The following is a 20,338-nucleotide window of genomic DNA, read 5'->3' as shown; positions in this document are numbered from 1 at the left end:
GATGATGGAAGGAAAAAAGAAACTGAATTAAAATTCACCAGCAGATGGCGCACTTCCAGCCACAATCTACGAAGAAGAAAAGGCATGCTGGGAAATGTAGTTTATAAGAAATAATATAACGCGTTCTTTTCTAATTTAATAACATAACTGGTTGTCGTGAAACATCATTACTAATTAAGTGTTGAAATGCTTTACGCAATGAAAAGCCCTTGTACTGTAATTTCCGTTATTTTTTAATTGATTTTTTTCTCGAACGTTCTGCTTAATACCGGTTTACCCATAGTGCACCGCGTCGCTTCCTTTCTTCTTGGTTGTGTGGTGGTCCAAAATGTCGCTCTTAGATGGTCCGTTAAATGTGTTCGGCCAGAGAACAACTGGCGAGTCTGTTCGTACTCAAAATGGTGAGTTATGCTGCCTTTTTACTTGGCGGTTCATATTTACTGAATGTATTTTTTGTGCGTCACGAATGGTCGATGGGAGAAGTGATTTCATTTAGTGCGTGTACCACACGTGTGGCTAATGCTAACGCCGGCTAACTTTTGCTAGGTATGGTATATGCATCGGCTCCGTCTGTAGTAATAGCTCTGCAAAGTTTGCTGTTTTTACACAATGTGCACTTTACGCCAACAGCGTTAGCTATGCAGGCAAAATCCCATTTCAGTACCTTCCACTCGCATCACCATGAATGGACGGCTATGCTAATGGGATAGAAAAACACTGTCATGGTCTGAAGGTGTGGCTACTACTTTCAGTGAACCCCACTCAATAAAATGACGGAACATGTCAATGACATATGTATTATAGGTTAAGCCAGTAATTTTAAAGGATGCATCAGCTTTCTTTAAAAGTAAATTACTTGTTATTTAGTGCTATTGGCTAGAAGCTTCCTTCTTGTTCTTCGCAGTCATGGCCGCATCAGCCATCGCCAACATCGTCAAGAGCTCCCTGGGACCAGTTGGCCTCGACAAGATGTTGGTGGACGACATTGGGGTCTGTGTCACCTTCAACATTATCTGCTTTTTTCACATTAGCAATTTTGACATGTAATTGCAGGTAAACACAGTATTATCAATTTAGTTATATCCCTGTCCCAATGATCAACTACGCTTGTGTTTGTCCTGCTGTGACATGTCAAAATGGTTGTTGTACAAAGGACCTCTTCCTTCATTAGTCTGTTTTTTGTGATAACGAATATTGTAGCCTGAGTTGCATATTAATCTCCCTCCATATTATATAATAGGATGTGACCATCACCAACGATGGAGCAACCATCTTGAAGCTGCTGGAAGTGGAGCACCCAGCCGCCAAGGTCTTGTGTGAACTGGCCGACCTGCAGGACAAGGAGGTCGGAGATGGGACCACGTCTGTGGTGAGTAGGGTCGACAGCTGCTCCAATGAAGTGTCACAAGCTTCTTGTACTCTCTGGGCTAATGGACTGTGCTTTGTTGTCATGGTTCTTGCTGCACACATATTGAAGAATTCAGGTTTTTTTTCTGGTTTGAAAAATGTGAACTATAATATCCTGTTATAGTACCATGCATCTGCCTTTTATTACGGATGTGTGGCTATGCTAACGGGAAAGAGAAAAGTCCTTCAATGTCTGAAGGGGTTGAGCAGCCTCATTTCTGCCACTCCTAATGAAACGATGGTATAATATGGAACTTGTATCTTTGTATGTTTGTTGGTGTTGTAATAAAGTATTATAAATACTACTAGTTGGAATATGAAGCCAGTGTCCATTTTAATTTATGTATATAATTTGACATTTTTTAGGTAATTCTTGCTGCAGAATTGCTCAAGAGCGCAGATGAGCTAGTGAAGCAGAAGATTCACCCCACGTCAGTCATCAGTGGATATCGTCTGGCTTGCAAGTAAGATGCTAACATTGGGCTTCATTCACTGTGTGTAGAAATGTTCTTATTGGCTTACAAATAAGCTGCTTTTTTCATTTGTCTGTCTATTCATTCTCTTAATTCAGTATTTCTGCACAGTTGCAGAAAGCCTTATTGAATAAATGCTGTTTAAATAATAGATGCATTTAGTAAAACGGCGACAGCCGCCAGACCTTCATCCGTTGTGCACATACGTGGTCTGAGGTGGTTCTGAATTTGTTTGCAGAGTAAAAACAAACTGAGGTATGAAATTATTGATGAGTTCCAGTTTTGTGTGGAAAAAGGTTCGTCTGTGTGGTTTGAGGCCCTTTTTGAGAACTACTCTGCTCTGTTCAAAAGTTTCTAAATGGATTATCACTGGCTGCTTCAGATCTGTCCAGAAAGTTGACATGCAACCTGCCTTTTCATCTTCCAGGGAAGCAGTTCGCTACATTAATGAGAATCTCACTATCGGAACAGATGACTTGGGCAGAGAGTGCTTAATCAATGCAGCCAAGACATCCATGTCCTCTAAAATCATCGGAGTGTATCCTTTTTGCTGCACAGTGCTTAAAATGTTTGATTGGTTCTGACCCACAAGACCACTGACTTTTGTCTTGCTGAAATATGCAGACAGTGACTTATTGTTTGAGTAAAGCCATTATCTGCCTTAACCCTGAACCCTCAGTGATTCAGACTTCTTTGCCGACATGGTGGTGGATGCTGCCACCGCTGTTAAGTTTGTGGACAGCAAGGGGGTGGCCAAATATCCCATTAATTCTGTAAATGTGCTGAAAGCCCATGGCCGCAGCCAGAAGGAGAGCTTCTTGGTCAATGGCTATGCACTGAACTGCACAGTTGGATCACAAGGTATGATGTTGCTATGTTGGTTGCTTGAGATTCCTGAATATGAAATGTAGAACACAAGGATGTACTTAACAGCATTGTGTAATGTTTTAAGCATTACCTTTTGCAGCTGATTAAACTCCCATTTAAATTTGCTGCTATGTTTCAACTGATGACGTAAGCAGTGATACGCGTGGGACACAGTACACTGGCTGTTGAAGGAATGTAGACGCAGTAGTTTGTAAACTGCGCCACTACCTTCTAACCAGACAATGCAGTAATAGCCCAAAGTAAAATACCGGTTCTTATTGTTGTTTTGTCCTACTACTGTTGAGTTGTAATGTATAAGAAGTTTAAATTCTCATTTCACCTGTTGAATATGCTGTTTTTGTGTTTTTATTTCCAAAGGCATGGTAAAGCGTGTCCTCAACCCCAAGATTGCTTGCCTGGACTTCAGCCTGCAGAAGACCAAGATGAAGATGGGAGTCCAAGTCCTTATCAATGACCCAGAGAAGCTTGACCAGATCAGACAAAGGTATGTGCTATTTTTCCACAAACTCATCCTTAGGTATGATCCCATTTTAATTTGCTGTGATGCTGAATCCATAGTTTACACAGTGATACGCGTGGGAGAAAGTATAGACGGCCCCAATATAAGGCAGCAGTTTCTGTCTGTGCTGTTTTGCCAGAATTTGTGGGCTGGACAATTTTGTTTCATATTGTAGCTAAATATAACCGGTGAAACTAAATCAATATTGGATTTTGTTGCAACAGGGAATGTGATATCACCAAGGAGAGGATCCAAAAGATTTTGGCAGCAGGCGCCACTGTTATCCTGACCACCGGTGGCATTGATGACATGTGTCTTAAGTACTTTGTTGATGTAGGAGCCATGGCAGTGAGGAGGGTTCTCAAGAAGGACCTCAAACGCATCGCCAAGGCAACAGGAGGTAAGGTGGAAGAGTGCTGGCTTTGGTGTTAAGTCTTAACATCTGTGTCCATGTTTGAATAGCTTGGTCAAGCCGTTGTATGCCGTGGTTTAAATGAATGCATATCAAGATGACGATGGTCGTGTTTGTCCATTCTCAGCCACCGTCTGCCCATCTCTGACCAATCTGGAGGGAGAGGAGACGTTCGAGGCCACTATGCTTGGCCAGGCGGAGGAGGTCGTGCAAGAACGTGTCTGTGATGACGAGCTCATCCTTGTCAAGAAGTAAGCACTGCAACTATAGTTTAATACTTTATAGAAATGATAAAGTACTCCTAACATAATGCAAATGCATAGTTATTTCAGTACATATGTAGGATCAGGACATTTCAGTGCATTAAATTGTACCTCTATATTTGTAGCAGCAGGAGTTCTGTTAAATGATTGAATGAAAATCATTGGTATGATCTGAATATACAGTCTGACATGCTAATTCTACTGGTCCTTTCTCCTAACCTTGAATCCACTCAGTACCAAAGCACGCACATCTGCATCCATCATTTTGCGCGGGGCCAACGACTTCATGTGTGACGAGATGGAGCGCTCACTGCATGATGCTCTCTGTGTGGTCAAGAGGGTGTTGGAGTCGAAGTCTGTAGTGCCAGGAGGTGGTGCTGTTGAGGCAGCTCTCTCAATCTACCTTGAGAATTATGCTACCAGCATGGTGAGCCATTTCCTATGAAAACCCTTTTGTTTGAACAGTCATGCAGCTGAGTTAGTGTTAATCCTGTTTCCTCGTCATTTGTTTCTTTAGGGTTCACGAGAGCAGCTGGCTATTGCCGAGTTTGCTCGGTCTCTCCTCATCATCCCCAAGACGCTGGCCGTAAATGCAGCACAGGACTCCACGGATCTGGTGGCCAAGCTTCGGGCCTTCCACAATGAGGCCCAGGTTAATCCTGAACGCAAGAACCTCAAGTGGTGAGTCTTTCCTTACTGCACCAGTCATGAAACTGTAATACGTTTCCATTTAGGGAAGTGGCACTATAGATTTAGTCATCTGCTGGAGTTAGGCAGAGTTGATGCTACATTTAGTCTTGCCGATTTTCTCTTTAAACGCCTATCGTATTAAAATAAACATCTTTGCATTTTTGACTATTGATTGGATGAGTCGCCTTGGGTTCTTACGTGTGATTTATTTATTTTCCCCCAGTCTTTGCAATTTTTTTTATTGAACAAACTCGTCAGTAAATCAAATCAAAAGATTTTGAAAAAGTTAGTTGCAGTTCGAACACCGTCCTGCTTGAAGCTATAAAATGTTAAATCTTTCTTACTTTAAATACAGTTAATTAAGTTTTACTTACTCGGCTGCTAGGTGAGCTAATCGTTACAGAGAACATTCAATATGTTACTTCATTATTGTCTCGTAGGATTGGTCTGGATCTGGTCAACGGCAAGCCTCGTGACAACAGGCAGGCTGGCGTGTACGAGCCCACCATGGTCAAGACAAAGAGTCTCAAGTTTGCCACTGAGGCTGCCATCACCATCCTTCGTATTGACGACCTCATCAAACTCTTCCCAGAGCCTAAGGAGGGCGGGCAATCGTACCAGGAGGCAGTGCAGTCGGGATCTCTGGGTTAAAAGGCTGTGGTCGGTCCTGATATGTTCATCTGTATTTATGAGCAAGGGGCTCTTCGAGGCTTGTTACTGTAGTGTAGGCCGTGCACTTTGCCTGTTTACTGTTCTCCCACTCCCTCTCGCTTCCAAAGGATCTGTAAGTGGTTTTTCGGACACTTAATAAAGCTCCAATGGTTGGAAATGACCATTTGTTAAATCACATTGACTAGCTGTGGTTATTGTGCAGGCTTTCATAAATTAGTTTCACACAAGGTTGTTTTTTTTACTCTATGGCTTATAATTCTTTATTGATATGCATTTCACAAACACATTAGGAAGCACTAGTTTAGAACATGCTAGAATGCTTAGCCGTATGCCACTTAGCTGTCTTTCAAGGCTGCTGTCTGCGTCATTGAATAGGATGTGGAATGTTGATCAGAATCTGTATTCAGAGAAACCTAAATAGAGCTTGAAACATCATTGATGGAATAAATTACACTACAAGTAAAAAATGATCTTCATGGATTACTTGCCAACAACTACTAACTCCATTATGGTCCTTACTTAGCATATCTAATACCATAATATGTTTAAGCTGTTGGGATAGATTAGAGTTACATTATCTGGACATTTAATCTTCAAACATTAACGTTCTACACGACAATAACCTGAGGAAGGGGGGTTTAAAGTTCACAGTGAGAATGCCAGGCTATTGTTGGATAAGATCCATCAATTACAACGCTTATCGCTTCCGTCTTGTGCCCAGTGATTGGAAAAACCCAGGTAAAGCATTTTACATTATGTCCCGCAGTGTAAACAATGAGTTTAAGTATCCCTTTTATACATTAAAGATTAAGTGCAGTCTGCGAAGCAGGTTTTCATCTCAAACCCTCTCCACGCACATAGCGATGCCCATCCCTCCTCCGATGCAGAGAGACGCCACGCCCTTATTGCCTCCGGTCCTCTGAAGTGCATGCAACAAGGTCACCAGCACTCTGCAGCCAGACATGCCGATGGGATGACCCAGGGAGATGGCGCCACCACTCACGTTCACCTGAGGAGAGCAGGACACAAATGATAAGTTTCCACACTGGTTGTTTTTTAATTTAAACACAGCTTCAAAGTTAAAATCTCAAGATGACACGATATACTGTTAATGATGCTGGGCCCCGAGAGTTACCTTGTCTTTATTCAGGCCAAGCTCTTTAACCACAGCAATAGACTGGGCAGAAAACGCTTCATTGATCTCAAATAAGTCGACTTGGTCCAGCTGCCAGCCTGCTTTCTCAACCTGTCACAGGAGACGACATGAATAAGACAAAGAACCATTTTTCCCCAATTGCGTCCATTTCGGTGCTTCCGATTTCTCACCGCCTTCCTGATGGCTGGTATTGGTCCAGTACCCATGATGGACGGGCAAAGGCCAGCTTGAGCCCATGACACTATACTGGCCATGGGTTTTAGACCACGTTTTACAGCCTCTGATTGGCTCATTAGGACGGTTGCTGCCGCTCCATCATTAATACCTACAGTAAAAACAAAAACATGCATTCAGACAGAGCTGGCTCTAAAAACTACAGCAGTGGCAGACATCTGCTTAGTGAGATAAACCTCAGGGACAGGTAAAAAAAAAAATGATGGAGCACAAAGTGGAACCTGAGGAGTTGCCGGCGGTGACGGTGCCACTGCTGTTCTTAATGAAGCAGGGACTGAGTTTGGCCATGCTCTCCATGCTGCTACCATGGCGAGGAAACTCATCCACCTTCACCTCCACTGGACCTGAAGATGACAGACTAACGTTACTATGCGTGCCCACCAAGGACATTTTAGACTATTTCTTGAAAATAAATCACTGGGCAACTTCTCGCCTTTTCTGGACGACACCACGACCGGGACGATCTCCTGATCGAAATGTCCAGCTTTCTGTGCAGCCTCCGTCTTGTTCTGGGACTGGACAGCAAACCGGTCCTGCTCCTCTCGACTGACTTCCCACTGCTTTGCCACGTTCTCAGCTGATGAAAATATATTCAGAGGGTGTGTCACAACAACAAATACTACACCAAGATGTGTGGGAGTGTTTATTCGCAGCCGTGCACACCTGTGATGCCCATGTGGTAGGAGTGGAAGGCGTCCGTCAGGCCGTCGCTCACCATGGCGTCCTGCAGGCAGGCGTCGCCCATCCTCACACCCGTTCTCATTTGCAGCGTGTGAGGAGTCTAAGGTGGAACAGTTGAGATGTCTTATCATCAAGGCAATATAACTCTTCACACAATGACTGCTAGAAAACGTTCATAATAAACATTTCTGTGTTCTTATCTGAATGTATCTCTTTGTGCAAGTCATATTCACCCAACTCTTAACTATAGTTTATTATTTTTTTGTGATTCTTTCTTGCCCCGTGTTGAAAGGCAGTTCATGGCTTATATGATTTGCCAGGACCACAGGTTTGTTCCTGTATATTTATAATAGTCTTTTAAGGACGATACCCACACACTGACTGCAGTTTCATGTTCCCCTTTGACGCTAGCTGCGTCGTCACCTACCCTGCTCATACTCTCCATGCCCCCGGCCACCACCACGGCGGACTCTCCAGTCTGGATGGACTGAGCTCCCAGGCACACAGCCTTCAGCCCAGAGCCACACACCATCTGGCACGACCAGGCCGGGACAGGGTAGGGAATACCTGCGGCAACACTGGCCTGACGTGCCGGGTTCTGCCCATGACCTTGAGGACAGAAAGAGGAAAATGCAATTAAGTGTTGAGTGAGTGGATATGTTGCGAAAGAGAAGCCACATCTTGCCCAACAACCGTTACCACAACACATATTAGCCTATATGGAATATAGAAATTCTTTCACCTGCTGTTAGGACGTGTCCCAAGATAACCTCGGAGACCTCTTCTGGCTTCACGCCAGCGCGCTTCAGAACATCCTTGATCACCACGGAGCACAGATCAGGCAAAGGCACAGTGGACAGAGCACCGTTCAAGGACCCTGTGTAAAAATTGAGTGGAAGGTATTGTAGCATGAGCACATAATCGGGGACATCTATAATCCAGCAGTGTACGTGGAGAGGAAACGCACTATCAAATGGGAGTTCTTTAAGGTTACTTCTAGGGGTTGGTTGTGGTCTACATACCTTGTGTTTTAGATTAACTTTACACCATGGTGCATACTCATCTTTCCCCACTTAAAGGAGGGCAGATAAGCAGATCTTACCGCTGTTCACTGATGCCGTTGGATTCATTCACACAACCATTTTTCTGAGGTGAGTTAGTTCCTCCTTTACATCATTTCTTTTTCCCATATGTTGCTATTATCTTAAGTTGTGAAGCATCTTTGGATCTCTGATATATAAAGTGCTGTATGTGCTCATATAGCACTGTATATACATATTTAATAGATAAGCATTACTTATTATATTATATATATTTCTTTATTTTCCCAACATTGTCAAAAAAATAACTTTAAAAACTCTCTCGATCGACTAATTTATTAATTTACATTATACAAATACAAGTTGGATTTAGTTCCGTGACGCCGTCGGCACAGGTTGCTGATGTTTTTACGGAAGTGTCAAATACAGACTCAACCGGTTTGCATAAATCAAACCGGTTTGCATGAATCAAACCGGTTTGCATGAATCAAACCGGTTTTCCTCGGCCCCGCTTGGTTGATAACCAGGTCTTACCATTGATACGGAGCAGATAAGGTGAGGAGCAGATAGGGCGAACCCAGTTATTGTGGTTCTATGGTTCAAGCACTTAGGAGCGTAAACACGCCCACCTAGCGACATGTTTGTTGATAACCAATGGTAGGACGCTCGCGCCTCGTGGCACTAGCACCAACCAGCCAATCACTGGCCACGGAACACTCCTAACGCGTGAGCGAACCAACCAGAGCTCTCGGTGTGTCTGATTGAATGCCCCCAAGCACTTCGTCTAATTAAACGAGAGAATACATCTTTAAAAAAGCAGCTCGCGTGTTTGTAAGAATCTCTTACAAAGAAACGATTTAATTCAAAATGAATGCCCGCAACGGTTCATTCTGACCACCGCGACAACCAGCCGTAATATAACAGTGAAGTCTCAAAGTTTGCAAGCTGTTTTTTTAAAACGAGCGCGTATGGCATGAAATGGGACGTTTGTCTCTTACCTATTGCTGTCCTCGCGGCAGAGACGATGACAACAGACTCGCTGCTCATTTTGAGAAGTTGAAGATGAAGGTCTTGCTTCCAGTTGTTCCGCAGCGACTGCAGCGCACTCTGTTGATTACCTCTCTGTCTGTCGGTGTCCTGTCACACCGGACCGAGTAGGATGTGTGCGTGTGTGACTGGTGGAGAAATGCGCCACAGTGCCACCGTGTGTTTGGGAGGAGAAGTTCCATTGGGCTGAATTTATGTTGAAACATGTTTGTTTAATCAAGAATTTTTTTTCAAATGTTAAGTATCTATTTTACTGTAACAGTTAGTGTAACAAACTTTATACAGCTTTCATTCAACCACATGCAATTTCCTGTTATTTTCCATCCCTTCAGTCTCCTTGTACTACTATAATATTGCGTTTAATAAAGTCTGATCATAACTGTTACCCTTTGTTAATCTGAAATGTATGCAAGAGATTTAAAACTAAGATTTAAGTCACGACACAAAAAGGGAAAACCCCCTTTTTCATGCATCACCTTCTCATTACAGTAAAGTGATAAGGCAAAGGTCAAATACTTTTATTCTGCAAAAACACGCTGAGGCTTTTTAAATGTTTATGCTCCAGATGAACGAGTAGGTCATCCCAGTCATGAGATTGAGTTTTATGTTCTAGATGGGTAGTAATAATGGCTTTTACTCTGTAGTATTAAAAATCTTTATTGGTATTTGGTCAGTACATGAAAAGGACTGAAGTCAGAATAATATGAACATCGCAAATAAACTACTCACAATTCAACAGTCTTTTTAACAGAATTTTTTGTCAATGAAAAATTAAAATTGCATTTAAAAAAAGAAAAACAAAACAAAACACCAGTCAACATCTAAAAATGACCTTGAATATTGCGAAGCTACTGTAATTCAGTGATACTTACTGACTTTTGACGATGGGTTACAACACCAGATGCCTGAATTCAGTGTCAAGAGCTCAAACAAGAACAGCATAGACATGCTCAAAGAAACAGCAGAATGAAACATACTAGTTTTAAATCATACACCCATTCAATTCAAATCTAACATTAACCCATACTTGTTATATCCCTGTTTAACAACACAAATGTGACAGAGGCATCACGATAGGCAAGGGGAGGAGGGCGAAAAACAAAATATCTCGGACAGCAGCGCTGTGTTACAGACTATGCGTTTGTTGCCTTGTTTGTATATTGTATAAAAAAAAAAGAAAAGATTGTACATGTCAAAGTACATTACAAAACCACACTGTCGCTCGTGCTGGAGTCCAGGCCGTTCTGAGTGTGCCGTGACCCTGCAGTCCTGGTGCCCTTGGTCACCAGGGCAGCCTTGTCCTCATGGGGGTCGGTGGTGGAGTCTGTGTCATTCGAGTGCTGAGTCAATGATGTCTCGCTGCCTGTTGGAGAGTCCACACTCTCATACCCTGCACTCAGCTGGCTCCCGAAACCCACAGGTCCTCCAACTCTCCCAGCAGCAGTCTGACTCCCTGACGCCTCCTCCGAGTGGTTGGACAGTTTGGTCTCAGTTTCGCCGGGGCTGGAAACCATGGGGGACATGGGAAAGTCTTCCTCGGTGCTGCTGACCTCCCGGTAAAGGCTGGGTGTGGTGGTCTCGCTCCTCTGGGATGAGTTGCCATTGCTTGGTCCGTTGGAGACCCTCCTGTAGTCTTTGCCCATTGGTTCGGAGGGTGTGCAGGCCGGCTCGGGCTGGGTGGACGGTTCGGCAGACGAGCAGGAGGCAGTGGGTGAAGTCCTGCTGGGTCCTGCTCCGGTTATTGCGCCCTGAGTTTGAGTCAGCTGCTGGCGAGAATCCTTCAACTGCTGCTGCAGGACGAGGATGGTGCTCTGCATCCCCTCTACCTCCTCGTCTAGCTGGATGATAAAGTCATTCAACTCTGGGAGAGACAAAGGAACATAGAAAAAGGTAAAAGAAAATCAACAGACAGTAGAATGTTAAAATATGTACGTTTGACAAGCGGTCACGTTTGTTAAAGTAAAAATGATGAGATGTAGATGCTGCTCATGTTCTCACCATCTTGACTGCTCTTGAGCTCCTCACTGTACTTCTTCTGCAGGGCCAGCTCAGCCTCTAGCTGGGCGATACGTCCCTGAGACATCTGCCTACCCAACTCCTGGTTTTCCTGAATCAGCATTCGACACTTGGCCATCAGTTTCTTCCCTGTTTGGCTGTAAGGGAAACAAGTCTCACATCACACAGTGAACCAGGAGACAAACAACAGGTAAAGAGATGCCATTAATCTGTTCCAACTGCTAATATATCGACAAACACTAACCCGGACATCCCTAAATAACTCAGGCTTTTCATCAGATTCCAATGCTATAAAATAATCACTGACATAAACCTGTTCTGTACAAATAAATATCAATCTTTTTCTGTAAAAACAGTACAAACTTACATTTTTTTTCTCTCTAACTCAATTTAAAGCTACATAATGAGTATGTATTAAAAATATAAAGGTCCTCATTGTGGCTGAATCCCAAAACAAGCTACGTAGAGCCACATTTCTGTGCATCCATTCTTAAACTTTAAGTTAATTCACCATGTTGCTTATTGAAAAGTGAGCAAGTTAAAAACAACAGTAGCAATTCTGACGCGGCCAATTCTCAAATTCAAACGCACTGTGTGGAAAAAGCAGAATAAATGATGGAACAGAGTAATATTAGAATGACACGCTGCAAGAAACCCTACAATTTCAGTATCAAACCTTAACTATGAGTAGCAAAAAAAAAAAAAAAAAAATGAAGGAAATATTCACTGCAGAACCAGGCACTGCTTTTGTGTAGTCATCACTTTAAACACACAGGAGAAAGTATTTCAGCAGTAAAATCAAAGAGCTTAAGGCGTTCTCAACTTCACACCAGGTCAAGGAATTCTCCAACAGTCCAGCACACCTGTAATTTTTACATTAGCCGTTTTTGTTGCTATGCATTACAAAAGCCCTAATCAAGACGCCAAATTTGACATGCAAACATGTTATTTAAAACCATAAGTAACTGCCATCTACTTAAGTCTATAAATGCCTAGGAAAGTCATCTGGCCAGAGGAAAAGGAAACATTAACGGCAAGTACCTCAGCAACTATAACCTATAGAAGCAGTCTTTACAGTGGTAACAGCTGGAAAACTAGCCAAAAACCAGGTGGCATTCTTACTCGTCATAAATGCAATATGCAATTATGCACAGAACATTATGTAGTCAACGGCATTTGCTGCATTTCTTCTCGTGATGATGATCACAACCATTATTTTCCCTAGAGGACTGGGGAGACATGCTTTTAGCTCTCAAACGGCGGTGTACACACTGCCAGCTCTAATCTCAGCCTCACAGAAGTGTGAGAGACCTCAGTATGAATTCGTTTTTTTTAAGACAGGAAAACACATAACAGATTGCACATGTGTTTCATTCTGAAAACAGTGGCTTAAGATCTTTGCCACACAGGTGAGAAAGAAAGTATAATGAGCTATTAGCGTAAATGGCTGAGGGAGAGATTGTGAGGTCAATCACAAAAATACACAGAAATACAGTAAATACATTCTCATCAACTCATAACATGACTTGTTAAAGACATTGGCATTCACAACTTGAAAACAGGACTCAGTGCACCTACAGCAGTGTGTTTCAGGAAGTGTGTGAAGAATTAAGCAAAGCTTAATTCATCAAAAATAGTGCAAATATTTGTACAAGTGTAACTTAAAGCCAATCATGCGTCTGGGTTCACACACACACTGCAGTAAGTGTTTGTTTCGGAGAAACAAGAGAAAGATCAAATGAAATGGCAATAAAAAGAAACAAGTCACAAAATAAAACATGTAAATACACTCTACCGTGAGTGGGCCCGTGTTCAAAGACACAGGCGACTGGACCCTCATCCCTGAACCACAGTCCTCTGTGGACCGAGGATCTGGCTCCGCTCAGTCTTATTTCTAGTGGCTCTTCCCCCCACAGTCTTACTTTTAATCCTAGAGACTTTCCTCATGTTACTGCAATGTATCTAGACTGTCCAAAAAGTCTTTTTGTTTCTCAGGCAGACTAGAGGGTATGTGTGTGGCGTAATCCACAGTTAAATGTCTTTATAAGCCGTATGAGAATTGTCTGTCAAATGTTCAATTGCTGTTTTAGGCTAGGGACGCTCCCTGCCTGACTCAACCTCCACCGTAACCCCCCTATTTAATATGGGAACTGTCTGGTTTGAGCTGAGGGGGCGGGTGGGCATATCCGTGTTGGGAAGTGAGTGACCACCTCTTCAGGAACAGTCCGGACTCCTTCAGGCCCTTGGACGGTGAGGGGATACGAGGGGAGAGCTGAAACACAAGTGTCACCTGACCATACTGTCTTTTCACTTTAGGTTATGTGATATGTAGCTGGCACAGTGCAAGAGTACAAAAAGAGTTTTGTTTTGCAGTGACTGGCTTTCTGTAAAGTCTGAGCCTCGTGGTGAGTACAGCATTTGTCAGCCTTCCCCCCCACCATTGTCCCTGCATGCCTGCAGTGAGAGTGAGGGTGGGGGGCATGAGGAAGTCTTGACTTTTGGGGGGGAGGGGGGGTTATTTTGATTGTCTTTACCTATCAGGTGTAAATTTCCAGGCACTCAGTTCATTTTGGGCCTGCTCCAGTTTGTCTTTAGTCTGTTCTAGTTCAGCCTTCATTTTGAGGAAAAACAAGTTGATGGCTGGGTCCACCATGGATGACCGCAGTTGGGCCGCACTCGGCTGCTGGACTTGCTTGAGGTACTGGATCTGGGTCTGCAGGATAAAACAAACGGGTGTTACTGATCAGTTAAGTGTGCTATATCACTAGAAATTAAGAACTTTTGATTGTTTCATCCTTTAGCAATCTACAGTTAATTGACCCACATTAGCAATTTCCCCCAATATCAGATGCACTTAAATATTCTGGTTCTAAAATCTAGCTTAATAGGTTTTCAGATAACTTTTCAATCCTGAGCCTCGGGAGAATAAACGGCATGATTAGTCATGGCTATTAAGATGAATAGTATACTTTATATTATTAATGTTATATTAAACCAAAGCCACTTCTAATCTATATCAATAGCTGCTATTAGAAATGAAATGCTTTCCTGGACACACCCAGCAAAGAAGAATACCAGACGAGATCAAAACAAACAGAACTCACCTGCCAAAGTCACAGCTATGACCACCTCAAATTTCCACACAAAAGTTATTTGAATATATTTATACGAGAGGCAACAGGTGCAACTAATATGCCTCAAGGCTGTGAGTTTAGCCATTACAGCTCAACGGTCATAAGCAATAGAAACAACAAACCTTTCTAGCCTTGAGCAGCGTGTGAATGCGTGCGTTATGTTCACGTCAGCTGCCCTGTAAGAATGGCATGTGCCACCGTAAAGCCACTCGGTGATCCGCTGAGCTGTCAATCTGATAAGAGCTAGAGATGGCCCTCCTTGACACACTTTACCTTTAGCCTACATCCCGGGATAATGAATGCACACAAGCTATAGTGTAGTGATACCTTGTAGTTTTAATAAAAGTCTGCCTAAGTGTTCATTGAGCAGGCATCAAAGAAGACGGAGGAATAGATACATACTGTGCACTCTTGCATTTCCTGCTCCTTGGTGGCAAGTCGCATGACCAGTATGTTCTCCCTCCGTGCAGACTCCTGCTGCTGCTGCTTGAGCTTCTCCTCCGACTCCTTCAGCCCGGTCACGTCGTTGGCTAAGACGGTGGCGAGAGGGGGGAAAAAAGGAAAGGCATCAGGGGCAACATCCAAACACAGTGTTGCAAAATGCAGTGGTTACTGGCGAGAGAGGTCACATCGTGAGAGATTGCATTTAAGTAGCAGCGGGTGTACTTACAACATAGCTCTGTATATTTTGCCTCCAGGACCTGGATGTACGCCTCATGCTGTTTCCACCTGAGAGGAGCAGAACATGTGTAAACATTAACAGCTCCATCTGAGGAGATCAAGTTTCCCCAGAGCATCGTCATTTTGCAGTTGCAGAGCTTGTCATCTACCTTGAACACAGCTCCTCTCTGGTCAAGGTCTTCATGTCAGATTCACTGAGGCGAACCTGAAGACAAGAAAAACAAGAACTGGTTAGATTTCTTTTTTGTTGATATTTTTTCTAAAGGCCATCAATAAGTAAACTCAGATTTAGACACAGAGGAGCTCGTGATCAGAGAACTACAAAAAGACACTCACCTTCTTGGGAAGAGGCTCCTCGTTGGTCATTGTGAGCTCTATAAGCAGAAATGAAAGAAAGAGCATCACCATTAATCACAGCTTGGTGTCGCGTGTTGAAGCGCCTGCATCATATTTAGCTGTAACGCGTTGGCCGTCTACAACGCAGTCAAATATGACATGCAGGTCATATTTTCGATTTGCTACAGATGCTGTGGTTTCCGAATAACAAACGAAGCTTGAAAAAAAAGGTGTGCCGGCGGCCAACTTAACTGCACGGCCGACCAAATAAAAGTTAACACTACCGGTCAATAAGGGCTGTCGAGTCTAACGTTAGCTGGTGTGGCAGGCAACAGCGATGGCAAGGGGACGTAAATAAGCGATAAAAAGGTCAACTCTCGGGCGCTAATAACATTTAGCATCCGTTAGCAAAACAATAGAGGCTGTAAAACTACGGTGTAAAGCTACGATATTTCCTTTATGTACAGCCTGGCAGCGTGCAATTCTTGGCTCTGTTTTCGGCTCCTTGTTATCACAAAATGGCGGTGAAGGAAATGACTCCCTCCCTTGCGCTCCTTTTCCTGAAACTAGCGGGCTCTTGGCTGCAGATTTCGGGCCTTCGCCCCATCAAAGCACTTACCAGGCCCGTTTTCTTTCGACGTTACACGAACCTCTTTGTCTTCGCGAATTCTTTACAAGACGCAAAATTGCAACTACGTTAAAAATAGCCGTGGATTTATGTGTGGTTGACTCGCTTCGGCGTAATCACCATCATCTTCCTCCGCTGACGGCAGAACAGTGGTCGAGCTGCTGCACTCGCGTTGCTGCAGAGTACAACCAGAGAGGGGGGAGAGAAAAACAGATGTCTCACTCCGCGGCGATTTCAGAATCAATAACGGTAGCTGAGACGTACGTTGAAATATGACTGGAGAACATGGTCCTCATCCATGAATAACTTTACCTCGGCCCAAATAAATAGTTATTTATTTAGAAGAAAGTTATGGAATCATGGTATTTCCTCATGCTCTTAGTTTTACTTCTATTGTAATTTCAGATTTGCAATGTGTATGGCACATATTTGAAAGCTATGTAATTTAGAGCAGAACTAGTAGGTTGATTAATAATAATAATTGTATATTTTTGTAAGCAATGCACTGATCGCAGCTAAAAACTAATACAAGGCTTCTTAGTTTTTTTTTTTATATATGTATCCTTTAATCTCCTAACATAATACATTTAATATATTTAGATTTGTGTTGGTTGTGTTTATTGTTTTGGCCTTTCTTATTTATCCATAAAATGTAAGTATGTAGTCCAGATGAATTGCTAAGTATCAGAAATACTAAGGTGTCGTGGTTTGTTCTGAGTGATTCATTTGCGTTGTCATAGACGATCTCTGGGATTGCCTCCGATGTGGTAGGAGAGGTGATCACGTGATCATGGTGTTTTGCTGGTAGTTTTGCTAATCATGCTAACTTGTGCGTATTATTTACAATTTCTATGACCTTATTTCCTTTTATTATGTATGATTTGTTTATTCTGACATTGTATGTTTCAAAACTGATATAGACTGCAATATAATTCATAGACACGAGCATATTATTTCTATAACAAAATAGGGTGAATTAAAAAATGTTATACAGAAGGGAGGGATTTATTTAAACACCGTATATTTCGATACATCACTTATTCATCACACGATGTATTATATAAAACCTATCAATATTTCTGAAAGGAGTAGTACATTAATTTGTACCAGTTTAGGTTTATCTCATTCCTATACACTCCCGTCAACACCCCCACAGGATAATAATGGTACGGTCGGCTGTGCTGTCAAGTGAAACGCATTTCAAGGGCAGTTACAAGTGTGGTTACTCTGTCCTGGCTATCCTGTGAGCACTATTATGACCATGCTGTGCAGAGTTGGCCAGATACGCAGGTAAAACGAATATCGACTTACTATTTAGAGCCATTACCCTGTTCAAAGAGCGAAATTAATTAGGACAGCTGACTCCTGCTAGCAGGGAATGCTCATGAACTTGAGACAATTGTTTATTCAGAGCTAACAGTTAGCTAGCCACGATGCTAACCTAGTTCAGCAGCTCGGCAAGGATTGTGTTTAACTACCAGATAGTGGTGTACTTCTGGCTTATCCTGTCAAGTGTTAATTGAATGTCATTAAATTAGGACTCACTTGTTCGTACCTAGCTAACTCAGCGCCACCAGTGTATAGGTGAACTAACTTACTGTAACATTACGTCAGTCCACAATCAACACCAGACAATTACAGTTAGGTCACTTAGAGCTGGTTGCTCAGGGCTTATGAACCAATCGGATCTAACTGTGCCAGGCTATCTTGGGCTAATGCTGTGCAATTTATTCGCACACCACTGTTAGCTTTTAGCAAGTTATGTTTGTGTCTTTACATATTTGGAAACAAAAAATGCCCTTAAAGGGGAGCACCACCTTAATTGATAATTCTGCGTCACAATTGGTGCTCTAATTTTGAGATTAAGGAGGGAGTTGTTCATGTTTACTAATATGTTTAGACTGTCTTAGATCATAGGAGTATCTCATGAGTTTTGAAAATAGGGATAGTTACGTTTTAAGATCCAGCAGCTCAACCAGACTAAAAGTTGGATTTTATTTCCAATAGCAATGGTTGATAAGTGTGTCCTCTGCTTCGATTCAGGTGTGCAGCCGGCCTCAGCCAAACTGTAAACCATGCGGCTGCATCCAGGCAGAAGCACACGCTCCCTGACCTGACCTACGACTATGGTGCCCTGGAGCCCAGTATCAATGCAGAGATAATGCAGTTGCACCACAGCAAGCACCATGCCACATATGTGAACAACCTCAACGTTACAGAGGAGAAATATCAGGAGGCGCTAGCAAAGGGTACCAAACTCACAGTAACTACTCACTTTACAACATCGTGTTTTAATCTAAATGTTGGCTATCAGGGTACAATTTTTTTAACATTTATGTGCAGAAAACTTTTGTATGTGTCCTAACGTCAGTGTGTTCTAAATGTGTGTTTGCAATTGTATTCATGTGGCTCACACAAAACAATACATTTGACTTCTATTTTAGGAGATGTGACGGCTCAGGTTGCCCTCCAGCCGGCTCTAAAGTTTAATGGAGGAGGCCATATTAATCACACTATCTTCTGGACAAACCTCTCTCCAAATGGTGGAGGCGAGCCACAGGGTAAGGCATCTGTCTAGCTCTCACATGGTCACAAAAGGTTGCTAGCTGGACCTGAGTGAACAGCAGCTCATGTAGTATGTATACCTGGACCAAAGCTGTTGCCCTAGCAACAGAATGGCAATGAAAAGGTCTAAAACTTTCTAAAACTTAATTTACTGAAAATGCTTAATGATTTTATATTCTCTCTTTTTTTTTGCTTTTAATGTAGTATTGCCCTGAAGTAGCAACTGTCTGTGTCGCTCCTTGTAGGGGAGCTGATGGAGGCCATTAAGCGGGACTTTGGCTCCTTCCAGAAGATGAAGGAGAGGATGTCTGCTGCCACAGTGGCAGTGCAGGGCTCGGGTTGGGGCTGGCTGGGCTTCGACAAGGACAGTGGAAGACTTCGTATCGCCGCTTGTGCTAATCAGGATCCTCTGCATGGAACTACAGGTCAGTTGAAAACAGCTTTGAAGTAGACATAAGACCCTTATGAAATAGAGCTCTTAGAGTAATGATGTCCTGTCTGTGACCCTCAGGTCTCATCCCCCTCCTTGGTATCGATGTATGGGAGCATGCCTACTACCTACAGTACAAAAATGTGCGGCCAGACTATGTAAAGGCTATCTGGAATGTCATCAACTGGGAGAATGTGAGCGAGCGTCTCCAGACTGCCAAAAAGTAGAACCTTATTCTAAAATACTCATTCACCCTGACCTGGACCTGGCTAAAATAGTAGTTGCAAATAATATTCAGTTTTATGTTGCATGGAGTGTTTTTTTTTTTGGAATTCAGATAAACGATAGTTTGGATTTTCAGATGATCAGCTGCATAAAAGATGATTACGTTAAAATACTTCCTAAGATGGAGCAGATGATGTTGCCTTTATGGCAAACATACCGTCATGCACACATAGGTTGAATCAAACAAAGATGATTTGCAAGTGCTGTTTCACTCAGGCCAGTTCCCAACTTCTTATTTGTGCACAAATTAGCCACATTTCATAACAAGGCTGGCTATTGTCAATCACACCCAAATATTGTCTGTCATACATGTAAACTTGGTGTCAGATAAACAGCGTGCACATTCAGTGAGCTTTGTCTTTGCCAGAATAAGTTGCACTAAAATCAGACTATGCTATTGCAGTTCATGTTTTTGATGTATTATAATAAAATTATATTTCAATTGTACAAGCTTGATGGTTCATTCTTTTGTTTCTACGGTATGTGCAGATAATCCACTAAGATGCAGAAAAGATGAAGAAAATAACACAAATAACATGTTTTTGTAGTCGCAGCAGTGACCAGCACAGACAATGTAACAAAGATCAGCATTCATGGGTGTTAAACACCCATGGAAACATGGGTCATGCAATTTCTAAGTGGAAAAACAAAACAAGGCAAGAATAAGTACTTTTATCCACATTTGGTGGGGCATTTAGAAACCAGTTCACTTCAAAGAGCTCTCCCTGGCTGTAACGCTCAGCTTTTATCTTGTGTGGCGTTACATGATAGCTATCCTTTGTTTTTCCATCAAAAAAAAAG

The 20,338-nt window shown here is 42.6% G+C and overlaps 4 protein-coding genes across 6 annotated transcripts; 2 read left to right on the top strand and 2 right to left on the bottom strand.

Annotated features, from left to right (window-relative positions):
* The first annotated feature begins 261 nt into the window (after positions 1-261).
* On the top strand, positions 262-5,479 carry tcp1 (t-complex 1). Its single transcript, XM_084030569.1, has 12 exons — positions 262-401; positions 905-990; positions 1,241-1,369; positions 1,774-1,871; positions 2,308-2,418; positions 2,560-2,741; positions 3,126-3,252; positions 3,492-3,667; positions 3,807-3,930; positions 4,177-4,369; positions 4,460-4,623; positions 5,073-5,479. Exons 1-12 carry the CDS (start codon positions 329-331, stop codon positions 5,281-5,283), a joined length of 1,674 nt encoding a protein of 557 aa, XP_083886695.1. The 5' UTR covers positions 262-328; the 3' UTR covers positions 5,284-5,479.
* A 57-nt stretch (positions 5,480-5,536) lies between these two features.
* Positions 5,537-9,571, bottom strand: acat2 (acetyl-CoA acetyltransferase 2). The gene is made up of 9 exons (XM_084030570.1): positions 9,414-9,571; positions 8,118-8,252; positions 7,803-7,984; positions 7,358-7,475; positions 7,128-7,271; positions 6,916-7,038; positions 6,631-6,785; positions 6,440-6,550; positions 5,537-6,313 (listed from the first exon to the last, which is right to left on the bottom strand). Exons 1-9 carry the CDS (start codon positions 9,460-9,462, stop codon positions 6,143-6,145), a joined length of 1,188 nt encoding a protein of 395 aa, XP_083886696.1. The 5' UTR covers positions 9,463-9,571; the 3' UTR covers positions 5,537-6,142.
* A 532-nt stretch (positions 9,572-10,103) lies between these two features.
* Positions 10,104-16,416, bottom strand: wtap (WT1 associated protein). 3 transcript variants are annotated; one of them, XM_084030763.1, is made up of 8 exons: positions 16,249-16,410; positions 15,630-15,667; positions 15,443-15,498; positions 15,283-15,341; positions 15,015-15,142; positions 14,013-14,191; positions 11,461-11,615; positions 10,104-11,323 (listed from the first exon to the last, which is right to left on the bottom strand). In XM_084030763.1, the coding sequence occupies exons 2-8, from the start codon at positions 15,657-15,659 to the stop codon at positions 10,665-10,667; spliced, it is 1,266 nt and encodes a 421-aa protein (XP_083886889.1). In that variant the 5' UTR covers positions 15,660-15,667; positions 16,249-16,410; the 3' UTR covers positions 10,104-10,664. The 3 variants fall into 3 exon arrangements, with proteins under 3 accessions (XP_083886889.1, XP_083886890.1, XP_083886891.1); XM_084030765.1 differs by lacking the exons at positions 10,104-11,323; positions 11,461-11,615 and having other exon boundaries at positions 13,979-14,191; positions 16,249-16,416; XM_084030764.1 differs by lacking the exons at positions 14,013-14,191; positions 15,015-15,142; positions 15,283-15,341; ... (1 more) ...; positions 15,630-15,667; positions 16,249-16,410 and adding an exon at positions 13,274-14,006.
* A 1,010-nt stretch (positions 16,417-17,426) lies between these two features.
* On the top strand, positions 17,427-19,987 carry sod2 (superoxide dismutase 2, mitochondrial). The gene is made up of 5 exons (XM_084029999.1): positions 17,427-17,547; positions 18,301-18,506; positions 18,702-18,818; positions 19,068-19,247; positions 19,334-19,987. Exons 1-5 carry the CDS (start codon positions 17,513-17,515, stop codon positions 19,477-19,479), a joined length of 684 nt encoding a protein of 227 aa, XP_083886125.1. The 5' UTR covers positions 17,427-17,512; the 3' UTR covers positions 19,480-19,987.
* The last annotated feature ends 351 nt before the right edge of the window (positions 19,988-20,338 follow it).

This window comes from Eutrigla gurnardus, assembly GCF_963514095.1.
Source record: "Eutrigla gurnardus genome assembly, chromosome: 16".
NCBI classification, from domain to species: Eukaryota; Metazoa; Chordata; class Actinopteri; order Perciformes; family Triglidae; genus Eutrigla; species Eutrigla gurnardus.
This window is presented reverse-complemented; position numbering and strand designations above follow the sequence as displayed.